Below are 13,747 nucleotides of genomic sequence, written 5' to 3' on the forward strand. Positions count from 1 at the left end.
ATATACTCAATAAATCAGCTGTTAACCCCTCGCAGATGCAGCCCTAGCCTCCCAGGTAAGAAATCCGATCTTACATCGTCTTTTCAATTTTTAGATTTGTGGTGTTGGAAAAATAGCATTAATGCAAAGTCCTTGACGAGATGGCAGAACACTGTGCTAGAGATGGAAGGTTACCTTCAAAATGAAATGAATCTCATTGTGCCAAATTATTGGTATTGGAACCCCCAAACTTGCAGCGCGTATGATAAGAAATTGAAAAATATAATACTCTCTTCGCTGCCGGAAAATGTGGCTATGTATTCTGAGTCAAATATGTGCCGTTAACAAGCTCTCGGGCTCTAGTTTAGACAGTGAGAAGAACAAATGGGGAAAGGTGACTTTTCTCACACCTGATGCTGCTGAGAAAGCTGTCGTCTTGAATAAGACTGAGTTTTGTGGTGGATTATTGGAGGTGATTCCTTTTAGAAGCAATTTTGGTGGCGATCAAAGAATTCCATCTCTCATAGCCAAAATCTCGTGGCCTCGTAGGCCCAGCAAAGGGGTTGCATTTGTGGATTGTCTTCCAGGGGATGTGCCGTTTATCGTCAACGATTTCTCTAATCTGTTAATTGGAGGAAGGATTGTTTGGTGTGAAGCAAGTACGAAGTTTAGGGACAGTGTTGTACTTCATGGACTTGATAGGGATCTTTCCGACGATGAAATATTGCCAGAGGCTACATGCAACAACAAATAGGTGGATTAAGCGTTTCTCCTTGATGAGAGGAAATGTCGTAGACAAACCTTCACCTGTTTCTTGCGGAGAAGTAATTTTGCGAGAGTTAAATTCCTTTATGCCTAAAAGGAACCCATGGGGTAGTTGTGTAAGTATTAAGGTGTTCGTCCCGGAACCAGATTCATGTTTCGTAAGAGCCAACATTACTTTTGATGGAAGCCTACATTTGGAAGCGGCTCCGGCGTTGGAGCAAATCGATGGGAAAGTGTTGGATGCTAAATACCAACACGCAAGTGCACGTAACGCAAACAAGTAGTAAAGTGGACTCGTGAGAGTCGGATGTCGATCCCACAGGGAATACGCAAATTATTTAATCCTAAGTACCAAATTTTAACAACTATGATTTTTATCCAGCCTACGCAAGTTTGTCAAATTAGTCAACTAAACAATTAAACTAGTTAAGAAAGCAATTAAACACGAGAAAATATCAATATAAAACGGATCTAGGATTTTATCTTCCCCTATGCGATAATTCTTCACCCAATTAATCTTCTATCATGCAAGTTACGATTCCCGATTATTAACCCAAGACACGAAATTACTCATAACCAGCTGTCGCGTGTATTATGAGTCTATTATTCATAAAAGATTCACTATATGTCTATGCAAACCTAGTATGAATAAAACATTAATTAACAAGTCTCGAAAACGGCTACCTAAGGTATTATCTGTGTGTCTACGATAATACATGCAATCAACATACACATCCGGTGAAAACTACTCGAAGGCTCGTCTATCCATGTTCTAATTATTAAAACAATCTGTCAATCAATTCTAACAATAACACATAGCAACATAAATTAGCTACGTTCATGCGCTAAATAAGATCAAAATAGAAGAAATAATCGAAGAATTAAACTTGCATAAAAGTAGAAAAAGAGGTTCGAATTACCACATAGGGTTCCAACAAAATCCTAGAATAAAAACTTAGCTACTCATGTTCTCTACGAAAAACATAATAAAAATACGGAAAAACATAAAAGCTATGAATAAAAATAAAAGAGGAGAACTATGATGAAGATTCGTCAAGTCTTCGTCTTCGTTCTTGTGCTCCTTGATCGCGTGTAAAAAGATAAAAGATAGATAGATGAAAAGATAGATCCCTAATTGTGTGCTTTTTGGCCTTTAAATGGGATGCAAAAATATAATAGGACGGGTTTCCTTGTGTAATTAATCTTCTTTCACTGCGCCACCTCGTCAATCCGGACGGCCGTGCGAGAATAAGCTTTGAAATCCGGACGGCCGTCCGGTCTTTAATTCTTCAGAGTTTGGATATTTTCACTTTTGGTCCACTTGTTCTCCGACTTTGCAGTTTTTACCCCATAAGTTGCCAATTCTTCAATTTGCACCTAAAATACAAATAATGACCATTTTAAGCACCAATTTTCTTTAAAACACACCAAAAGTTCCAATAAAAAGGTACAATTAAGTGTATAAATATACACTTAACAGAAAGCGTTGTAGGGATTCCATTCATGGAAGAAAATACGAGTTCACGAAATGTTTCATAGCTCTGTTTAAAATACAAAACCTTCAACCAAAGCAATGCATAAGGTGTGATTCCTAGCAATAATTCACTTCTACGTTCCGCTGAATCGAAAGCTAAACGAATATATACTCCTTATCAACATAAAACAAGTAATCTCATCATCAAACATTGACCATGTCCCATCATCATAATTCATCGATGCATCGAACAATTTTCTTTTTTTTTTTTTTTTTTTTTTGCAAATAATAAAACAGAAATAATAAAACGGCAACTAAAACAAAAACTAAAGCATGCAAACTAACAAACAAGAAAAACATAAATAAGGTGCACATAAAAGAAAACAATAGTTAACCACCCCCAAACTTAAAATTCACATTGCCCTCAATGTGATTCGCCCGGAGTTTAAGGATAGAAAACACCTGTTTAAGCGTCGGGACCATCGTTGGGTTGCTCACCAACTCCACCTTGCACATGAGCATCACCATCCTCTTCCTCATCTGAAAACTCGGGTACCGGCTAAAGAATCGGTGCGGGCAACGGAGCCGGTTCGGCGCACTCGGGATTGCCGCATGCCAACTGGCGCACAATGGCTTGGAGCATCTTTCCCGACCACCGTTGAAGGGATTCGATTGTGCTCACCTTGTCTTCCACCGTGGCAAGCCGATTTCTCGTGATCACCAACTCTCGCTCCATTCTTCTTTGAAAACGGCGGTCCGAACTTGTGCTTGGACCCTTGGGTGGAGCAATTGGTTGGGTATCGACGGGTTGCTCTCCATCTTGGATGAGCGCCTTGTATCATCGGGCCGCAAGATTACTCATCGGCTTCCGAATCGGTGTGAGAATATCGGTCGTTTTGGTTGGGACCTTCGCCTTCTTGCATAAGCCGGTAACGAGGCAAGGGAAATAAAACCCTTTGGCGTTGTTGACCATGGAGATCCAAAAACGTTCGGCTATGATTTCGCCAATGTTGATCGGTGTGCCCTTTAGAATGTAGTATGCAAGAGCGCACCGTTCGGGGTCCACGTGAGTCCACGAGCGGGTGGGAATGAGGTTGGCACATATGAAAGTAAGGCACGCCTTGCCTACTTGGTGGATGCATTTCCACTCTAACTCGTATGCCTCCTCGGTTGAGAGTTCGGACCAAATTGGGGGTCCATCGCACAACACCTCGGCGAGTTGATCTCTTGTGACCGCAAGTTGCATTTGCTCCCAATTGAATGGCGCATGTCGGAGGTGATAAAAGGAGTTGATGGCTTGGGCACACCAATCGACCCGCTTTCCTCGAACCGTGCTCGATTTCCGATCCGTTGTTAGGAGGATACGTGTGTTGGCGTAGAACTCGCGGACTAACGATAAGTTGATCGACCCCTCCGATTCCAATAATGCTTGCCACCCTCGTCGTATGAATTCTTGATGTAACGGGGCAAATTGTGGAAGGGTGATCTCATATGCACGCTCCATCACTAGTTTCTTCACTTTTTGCTTCTCAAAACGAGCACTGGCGCCTTCGACACAAAAAGCATCGTCGTCGGGGGTTGGAATTTGGTCGGTTTTCTTGCCCTTCCCCTTGCCTTCAGAAGTGCTTTCGCCTTGTGAGGTGCTCTCCCCGTCACGTCCTCGTTTTTCCATGACTTGAGAATGCGTGTGGAAGGGATTAGGAGTGAATTGATGTGCAAAATTTCCCCCAAACTTGACTTGGGCAATTCGTCGAACACCTTGTGGGCGTTCTTGGTGGAATGGGTTTGTGGAGAAATTTGCACCTTTCTTGAAGCCTCTCTGCACAAATCAACAAGAAACCACCAAGATTAAGTAGTACGTGTGTGTAGTTGGTGAATTTCTGGTGAAATTTGTCAAAGAAAAGTGAAATTTTTGAAAAGAGGGGGTTAGGGATCGAATTAGGAGAGAAAGGGGAATTAGAATTGTGAAAATTGTGGTTTGGACAACCCCTATTTAATATGCCCGTTTTTTCTCTCGGACGGCCGTGCAAAATATAAGCCTGAAATCCACACGGCCGCGCCATTTCTTGAATTTGGGCAGTAGCCGCTTCAGATTTCGGACGGCCGTGCGAGATTTAAGCATGAAATCCACACGGCCGCGCCATTTTGCGTTTTTGTCCAGTAGCTGCTCCGAAATCTCACACGGCCGTGTGAGATTCCTGCCCTTTTCTTGCACGGCCGTGTGAATAATTTCAATTAGGTCCCTGAAAAATAAAAACTTCTTATTAGTGCCCCTGAAACTTTCAGTTTTTTTTGTTTTTTTTTTTTTTTTTTTTTTTAGAAAAATAAAATAAAGACAAAACTAAAAAAAATTTAAAATAATATAAAATAAGAAAAACGAAAGCTCGGGTTGCCTCCCGAGAAGCGATAAGTTTACAGTCTTCAGCCGGACTTTGTCTGCTTCTTTGTTCAAGCTAACATGACCGAAGTCACTTGGCAATTGAATTCCTCTCTCCGATGATGCTCGTTTGAGTTTTTAGGTGGCCACATCCTCCTTGCACGTTCATCACCGTTAGCACCCCAACTCTTTTGACTATCCCTCGGAGGTGTTGAAATTGAATTTGCACAATAAACGTGCTCCTTCCGATTCCCTTTTCCGTTGTCATCTCCTGCACTCAACGATGTTTTCCCATTGTCCAAAATTGAAACATCAAATTTTTCATGATTTGTAAAATCCATAAGATCAATAGTAAAACAATGATTATTATCACATGGATTTTTATTAGCACAAAAAACATTAAATTTGATCGTTTCATCATGCACTGTCATTGTAAGATCACCACTCGCACAATCAATTAGAGTTTTTGAAGTGGCTAAAAACGGTCTCCCTAAAATAAGAGGTATCTCCCTATCTTCATCTATATCGAGTACAACAAAATCAACCGGGAAGATAAATTTGTTCACCTTTACTAGCACATTCTCTAAAATACCTTTTGGGTAAACCAAAGACCTATCGACTAATTGCAGAGTTATAGCCGTAGGTTCAATCTCACCTAACCCAAGATTTTTATAAGTAGAATAAGGCATAAGATTAATGCTAGCACCTAAATCAATAAGCGATCTAAAATTTTTACCTCCTATAGTACAAGGGATAGTGAACTTACCTGGATCGCCGAGTTTTTGTGGAAGGGGCCGTGTAAGAATTGCACTACATTGTTCCGTGAGTTGGATCATCTCGTTCCCTTGCAATTTCTTCCTCTTTGTCACGAGATCCTTGAGGAACTTCACCCACTTTGGCATCTTTTGAAGGGCTTCAATAAACGGGATATTTATTTGGATTTCCTTCAGCTTGTCCAAAACTCATTGATAATCGGCATCGAGATTCTTCTTTATAAGCTTCTAAGGATATGGAATTGGAGGGGCTCGTGATTTCACTGGGGATGATAGTGGTTCTTCGTGAGTTGCTTCTTTTTCCTCAATCACGCTCGGCTTCTCACTCACCGTGTTTTGCTTCTCTTTTCGTGGGGCTTCCTCCAATTGTCTCCCATTCCTTAAACTCATAGCGTTGCACTACTCGACGTTTTTCTTCCGAGGATCTTCCGTATTCGACGGCAGTGCTCCCGATGGCCTCGCGGTTAGCTGGGTTGCTAGTTGACCCATCTGTGTTTCCAAATTTCGGATGGAGGCTTGGGTAGTTGTCATAAATTGCGCCAAGATATTTGCGAGATCTCCACCTTGAGGTTGAGCTTGAGGCGGATTTTGAAATCCGGGAGCTGGTCGTGAATGATTAGGCTGTTGACCTTGAGGTGGTGCTTGCCTTTGTCCTTGCTGATTTCCTCCCCACCCAAAGTTAGGGTGATCCTTCCATCCCGGATTATACGTGTTGGAGTACGGGTTCCTCTGTTGTCGGTTGGTGTCATGCACATAATTCAGAGACTCCGTTTCTTCTACGCGCTGGTCAGGAACTTGGACTGTGTGGACTTGCTGAGTCTGCAAAGCCGCCACTTGCTTCGATAGCTTCTCTAACTGGGCCGTGATTGCAGTGACCCCGTCTAACTCCAAAATTCCTCCCGTTTTGACTGCTCCGCTATTCGACCGGTCCGATGCCCGCATGTATTTATTTCTAGCGATTCGTTCCAAGAGCTCGTATTCTTCGTCGTAGGTCAAACTCATGAACATACCTCCCGTTGCAGAGTCGAGCACGGTTCTCGAGTTGTCTTGCAATCCATCGTAAAATATTTGCAATTGGCGCCACTCTTGCAGTCCGTGATTCGGGCACCTCCTTACTAATTGTTTGAACCGTTCCCACGTCTCGAATAATGCTTCACCGGCTTCTTGTATGAAATTTTGAATTTCTCTCCGGATTCTCTCAGTTTTTGTTGGGGAGTTGTATGTGTTCATGAAAAGTTGTGCTAGCTGGGCCCAAGACGAGATGGAGTGCGGTGCGCGAGTTTGTAACCATTATCGGGCTACGCCTTGTAAGGAGTGCTTGAACAGGCGGAGTTGCAGTGCTTCGGGTGATACTCCGTTCATCTTGTACGAGTCACACGTTTCGAGAAAGTTGACCAAGTGGAGATATGGATCTTCATGAGCCAATCCGCTGAATAAACCATTGTTTTGGAGCATCGTGAGGAGTCCCGCTCGAATTTCGAAATTCTTAGCTTCAATGGGGGGCTGCTGGATGCTTGATTGAAACCCATTGAGTGTTGGAACGGTGTACTCATGCAGTGCTCGTTGACGAGGTGGTGGATTAATTAGCTGGCGTTGCTCTTTCTCATTGATGATTTCCCCCACCGCATTCGGTTGGCGCCCTTGGTCATCTCTCCCACGATTAATCTCTTCTTCCATAGCCGCGGGAGCGTTTTGAGCTAACCGTTGATTTCTCCTGGCTTGCCTAAACGTTCGCTCAATTTCGGGATCAAGAGGTAGCAAGTTCGTGTCGTGTCCTCTTCGCATAAAAAGTACCTAAAAAAAAAAATTAAATAAACTAAATAAAATGGCTGAAGTAAGAAAAATTGCTCAAATTTAATATGAGAATAAATAAATAATTTAGCCGTATTCCCCGGCAACGGCGCCAAAAACTTGTTGGATGCTAAATACCAACACGCAAGTGCACGTATCGCAAACAAGTAGTAAAGTGGACTCGTGAGAGTCGGATGTCGATCCCACAGGAATACGCAAATTATTTAATCCTAAGTACCAAATTTTAACAACTATGATTTTTATCCAGCCTACGCAAGTTTGTCAAATTAATCAACTAAACAATTAAACTAGTTAAGAAAGCAATTAAACACGAGAAAATATCAATATAAAACGGATCTAGGATTTTATCTTCTCCCTATGCGATAATTCTTCACCCAATTAATCTTCTATCATGCAAGTTACAATTCCCGATTATTAACCCAAGACACGAAATTACTCATAACCAGCTGTCGCGTGTATTATGAGTCTATTATTCTTAAAAGATTCACTATATGTCTATGCAAACCTAGTATGAATAAAACATTAAATAACAAGTCTCGAAAACGGCTACCTAAGGTATTATCTGTATGTCTACGATAATACATGCAATCAACATACACATCCGGTGAAAACTACTCGAAGGCTCGTCTATCCCTGTTCTAATTATTAAAACAATCTGTCAATCAATTCTAACAATAACACATAGCAACATAAATTAGCTACGTTCATGCGCTAAATAAGATCAAAATAGAAGAAATAATCGAAGAATTAAACTTGCATAAAAGTAGAAAAAGAGGTTCGAATTACCACATAGGGTTCCAACAAAATCCTAGAATAAAAACCTAGCTACTCATGTTCTCTACGAAAAACATAATAAAAATACGGAAAAACATAAAAGCTATGAATAAAAATAAAAGAGGAGAACTATGATGAAGATTCGTCAAGTCTTCGTCTTCGTTCTTGTGCTCCTTGATCGCGTGTAAAAAGATAAAAGATAGATAGATGAAAAGATAGATCCCTAATTGTGTGCTTTTTGGCCTTTAAATAGGGTGCAAAAATATAATAGGGCGGGTTTCCTTGTGTAATTAATCTTCTTTCACTGCGCCACCTCGTCAATCCGGACGGCCGTGCGAGAATAAGCTTTGAAATCCGGACGGCCGTCCGGTCTTTAATTCTTCAGAGTTTGGATATTTTCACTTTTAGTCCACTTTTTCTCCGAATTTGCAGTTTTTACCCCATAAGTTGTCAATTCTTCAATTTGCACCTAAAATACAAATAATAACCATTTTAAGCACCAATTATCGTTAAAACACACCAAAAGTTCCAATAATAAGGTACAATTAAGTGTATAAATATGCACTTAACAGAAAGCGTTGCAGGGATTCCATTCATGGCAGAAAATACGAGTTCACGAAATGTTTCATAGCTCTGTTTACTGTCCTGCACCTGTGTATTTTGTTATCAGGGACCAGTTAGATTCGTTGATTCAAAGGATCCAGAAGCAAAAGGGTATGTTTACCTTGTCTTATGAAGTGATTTTGCATGTACGTTTATGAAGCCATGATTTGTACTACATTTTGCTGAGGTATCCGATACTTAAAGATTAGACCTCTTCAGCATATTTTTTTTTTTTCAATGATGGTAGCTTGATGTGGTGGTATTAGCAAGTCGATTGGGGTGAGATGCATATTCCCGATTGTGTTTAACCTTTTCGCTCGTTTTACAGGTTGTGACAAATGTTATCTGGAAAGAAAAGATAACTATAGTAACCTAATGCAAAACCCAAACCAGCAAATGCCAAACAGAGCCCTATAGTTGCACACCATTGATTCTTGCTGCTAATAATACCGTCTTTTTCGTAATTTTCCTCTTCCTTCGATTCTTCTGCATAATTTATTACATCATCCTCTTTCTTCTGCTGCCGCCGCCTTTGCAAATTCAATTCCAACTCCAGCAAACGAACCCATTGCCTGTAAGCGAATAATCTCAACGAGTCGTCCACTAGCATTCTGGAGAGCTCGTCTTTTTCCTTGATTAGGGTTCTGAGTTTCCTCTCCGCTTCTCTCGCTCGTGTTTGTGACAGTCTCAACGCCTTTAGAATCTCCAATTCCAAGGTACAATGTTTGGTTTGGTTGATAAAAAATCAATCAAAATTAACACCCTTGGTCCGACACATCAATGGGTAAATACGCACTCGCGACTCAGAAACACAAATCCAAACGAAATCAAGAAAGGGTTCAACGTACGATTAGTCCACAAACAATAATAAAACTCAAATTACATGGACCTGCTTCCACTCATACCCGGTCTGCGCAACACATGAAACGGCGCCCTGGGTTGGCAGAGGTCCAAGAAGTGTGTATGCGTAGTTGGTTTCCGCACTGACATAGATCTCGTTGCTGCCTAGTTGAGTCGAAACCCCCATTTTGACGGATGCTCGAACTCTGTCGCGATGTAGTGCTCCCAGAGCTCATGAGGAGAAATTAGAATACAACGACAAACAATCGATCAACAAGCTTTGTGAGAGAAAACAAAATAAGTCAGTGAGAAAATAGGGTGTGGAGAGAGATTCATCGGTGCACAACGTTTTTAAAAGGGAGAGATTCTCTAAAGAAAAGAAGATGAAGAAGACGATATAAAATATGATAGTTTAGGGGCAATGCAGTAATGTTACTAATTAACACATATTAATCCCTAAAATCAGCCAAACAAAACATGTTTTTTTTTTGTCAGGGATTATTAGTCTAATGTGTATAACTCCAACCAAATGAAGTATCAATCACTGTGAATCAACAATTTAGTCCCAGTATTACATATCCCATCAATAGCTATCTATCCAAACTACCGAACCAAAAGGGCCCTAACAGTAATTATACTGTCACTAACAGTACATTAACGTAATTATACTTTCGTTGACAGTACATTAACGTAATTGTACTTTCTTTGACAGTACATTAACGTAATTGTACTGTCGTTGACAGTACATTTCTGTAATTGTACTTTCGTTGACAATTCAATTAAGTCAACGACAATATTATTATTTTTTTGGGGTTTTTTTTTTATTTTGTTTGATTAGTTGATAAGTCAACGTAATTATATTACTGTTTGACAGTAAAATAACTGTAAACACAATAATATTACTATCAACCACATCAATATTATTATTTATTTTGGTTTTTTTTTAGTTGACGGATTAACGTAATAATATTACTGTCTACTATTGTAATATTACTGTAGTTGACTGTAATATTACTGTTGTTACAGTATTATTACTGTCAACCACAGTAATATTAATTCTCTTGATTTTATATTATGTTTACGTTTGTTGAACGGTCAATATATTAATATTACTCTATTACTAATAATGACTTTTATTGTGTTAATATTACTATGCTAGAGATTAAAATAACAATATTACTGTGTTAAACTGTAGTATAGTTAATTTTACTATGTTTAACAGTAATATAGTTAATATTACTGTCAACCACAACAATATTATTGTTTATGGGGGGAGATGTTAAAGAAAAAAAAATATTTAAAAAAAATAAAAATCCGAAAATGTCAACGCCGGAAACCGGGGGCAAAAAAATCAGGACGAGAAAAAAAAAAAAAAAAAAAAAAGGCAACGGCGAAATTGTATTCAAAATTGTATTTTGGGTCAAAATTGAATAATTTGTGAAATATGGGGTCAAATTGTGGTTATATTAAATTAAAGTATGAAATTGAAGCATATTAAAATGTGAGGGCATATTTTAGTGTTTTACAAACTTTTGAAAAATGTGTGGATTTTTTTTATAAAATAGTTTTTTGTCTAGACCCTTTATGAATAAGTACCAATTGATGGACTTATTCGTAATTTATATTAGTTTTTTAAGTGGAGATACAATTGAGAAGACTGTTGCAGAATAAAACCCTAGCCATATCCGCTCACGAAGCTCCGTAGAGTAACAATCCGTCGGAAAAAAAAAAAAAAAAATATGGCAAGAAAATTAGCGAAAACATCATCATCAAATATTCCGCCGGAGATCGTCGAAATTATACTGTCAAAATTATCATCAGTTAAATCTCTTGTTCGATTCAAAGCAGTTTCAAAGTCATGGAATACTATAATCTCTGATCCTTTATTCATTCAGGATCATCTCCAATCGTCGAATAACTCTTCGGATAATCTCTTCCTAAGTAGGTATACAAATAGTACTGATAGAGGGTTTCCTCTGGTCAAACTCGAAGGTGGGAAAATCCACGCCGGAGGAATATCCGTAGAGAATATTCCCAATGGCTACAACGTAATATTATGCGAATGTAACGGCATAGTACTCTTGACCAATTTGTGCAGCGAAAAAAAATACGCGCTGTGGAATCCATCAACTCGTAGGGTGAGGCATCTCGCAACCCGATACGAGTTGAATGGAGATTATGTAGTTGATCATGGGATTTGTTATGACAAAATAACCGGTGATTTCAAGGTTGTCTTTATCTTCGCAACGGAATATGCAATTTATTCGTGTAATAACTATTCTTGGGCGAAAAAGAAATTAGGTACAAAATGCCGTAACATTGGTTCTACAGGTTCAGGTATCTTCGTTGATGGAGCTACCTATTGGATTTTCGGCGTCGAGAGTACGAATATTCCAGGTATACAATTAGTGTATTTCGATTCAAGAACCGACGAGCTCAAGGTTTTGCGAATGCCCGAACAACTATATGATGATGAAATATATTTTTTAATTTATAACATCGCTTCTTTGAGAGGAAGCCTATGTCTGTACAGCTACAACTACCGTGAAACAAGTGTCTATGTCTGGATAAAGGAAGAGGGCATTGATGTCGGGGATAAGCGTACTAACTGGAAGGAGTTTGTAACCGTTGGACGTTTTCGGCAACGGTATTTGTGGATAACATCACTATGTTTCGTGGAAAATAAGGTTGTCATTCAAGAAAAGAGTATAAGATTCGTCTCTACTGAGAAGACGGTCGAAGAGTTTTTAGCGGTTGATGTATATTGGGGTAGATTCTTTCCATATCGGAATAGTCTCTATTTCCCGGCTGGTGTGAAGACGATTAGAGCTTAGCAGTCCAGTTTGATATTTACCTTAGATAAATATTTATGCATTTAGAACAGAAATTGTTTCTTTTTTTTTTTTTTTTGCCACAAAATAAATTTCATAATATTGGAATAATTCTATTAGTAGGAGTTAATTGTTAGCATTTTTCAATAGTATATTTCCTTTCTGCTTGGCTTTCGTTTTCTGGTGTTAATAAGTATCATTCTAGGTTAGTGAATGTGATTTTCTTGAAAATTTATAAGAGTATTTTTTATTGTTGCAACGAGTTATGAAATTTATTTGTGTAAGAAAACTCATGTCAAGATTGGCCTTAGTCTTGGGATATATTCTTAAGAAATAAAAAACAGCAATTGTATGTTCTCTATGGGTTTCTCCAAGGTTGAATGATGTTGGAATTCCACTGCTGCAATCTTGACGATTTGATCACAAAGTTTGGTGATTGAGGCACGAAAATAATTCGTTCTCTTTAAGACGAATTTGCATGAACCTTTTGACGATGTTTAAATTTACCCATATGTTCTGTAAGGGATGACTTAGTGGTTATATCAATTGAGTCTATGTTAATAGACCCAAGTTAGAATCCCCTTGCGAACGGTTGCTAGGTAGAGCTTGTCACACATGACTAGTCCAGTGAGGTTTATGTTTCTCGTATGGTTTGCAAGTTATTATACCAAAGTGAAGCCCCAATGAAAAACTGGGCTATATATCATATCATACTGATGTGGTTGACACTAATATTATTGTGTTTAAATTAATTTTACTGGTCAACAAATTCAACAAAATAAAAAAACTAAAAAATAATAATATTGTTCTACTGTCAACCGTGAACTCCGGAAACCAGCGACAAACAAAATAAAAAAAGGGTAAATAGCGTTAAACCACCTAAACTTTTTACGTTTTTGCGGATCACCACCTGAACAAATTTTTTTTGCATGAATTCATCTGTACTCAATTAATTGTGCCACTTTACTAGTTTTTGCCCGTTTTCAGGTCAAAATGACCGGTTATCAAACCATGTGCGTTGCACATGACAAATCCAAGGCTATTGAGGTCTTTTCCATTTGAAAATTGGAATAATTGTTAATTCTTTTTATTTTTTTTATTTCTTATTTTTATTTGTCTTTATTGTCATTTTTCCATTTTTTATTGCTGAATGCTGATACTTTATATTTCTTAATCATCATCATTCTCATCAGACCAACAACAAAAACGCCGTCACTCGTCGGCAATTAGCCCAAATTTCACACAGCTTCTCCACATGAACCCATCAAGGCCAGCGGATGTTTCTCGTATGGTTTGCAAGTTATTATACCAAAGTGAAGCCCCAATGAAAAACTGGGTTATATATCATATCATACTGATGTGGTTGACACTAATATTATTGTGTTTAAATTAATTTTACTGGTCAACAAATTCAACAAAATAAAAAAACTAAAAAATAATAATATTGTTCTACTGTCAACCGTGAACTCCGGAAACCAGCGACAAACAAAATAAAAAAAGGGTAAATAGCGTTAAACCA

At 38.8% G+C, this 13,747-nt stretch overlaps 1 protein-coding gene across 1 annotated transcript; it reads left to right on the forward strand.

The window, feature by feature from the left end:
- Positions 1-11,136: 11,136 nt before the first annotated feature.
- LOC148770707 (putative F-box protein At3g51171) lies at positions 11,137-12,231 on the forward strand. The gene has a single exon (XM_088818014.1). The coding sequence runs from the start codon at positions 11,137-11,139 to the stop codon at positions 12,229-12,231; it is 1,095 nt and encodes a 364-aa protein (XP_088674140.1).
- Positions 12,232-13,747: the final 1,516 nt, after the last annotated feature.

This window comes from Erythranthe guttata, chromosome 5, assembly GCF_056151865.1.
Source record: "Erythranthe guttata isolate IM_541 chromosome 5, IM_541, whole genome shotgun sequence".
In the NCBI taxonomy this organism is placed as follows: domain Eukaryota; kingdom Viridiplantae; phylum Streptophyta; class Magnoliopsida; order Lamiales; family Phrymaceae; genus Erythranthe; species Erythranthe guttata.

Coding starts and splice junctions, on each gene's coding strand:
- LOC148770707 (XM_088818014.1), top strand. CDS start 11,137: ATGGCAAGAAAATTAGCGAAAACATCATCATCAAATATTCCGCCGGAG.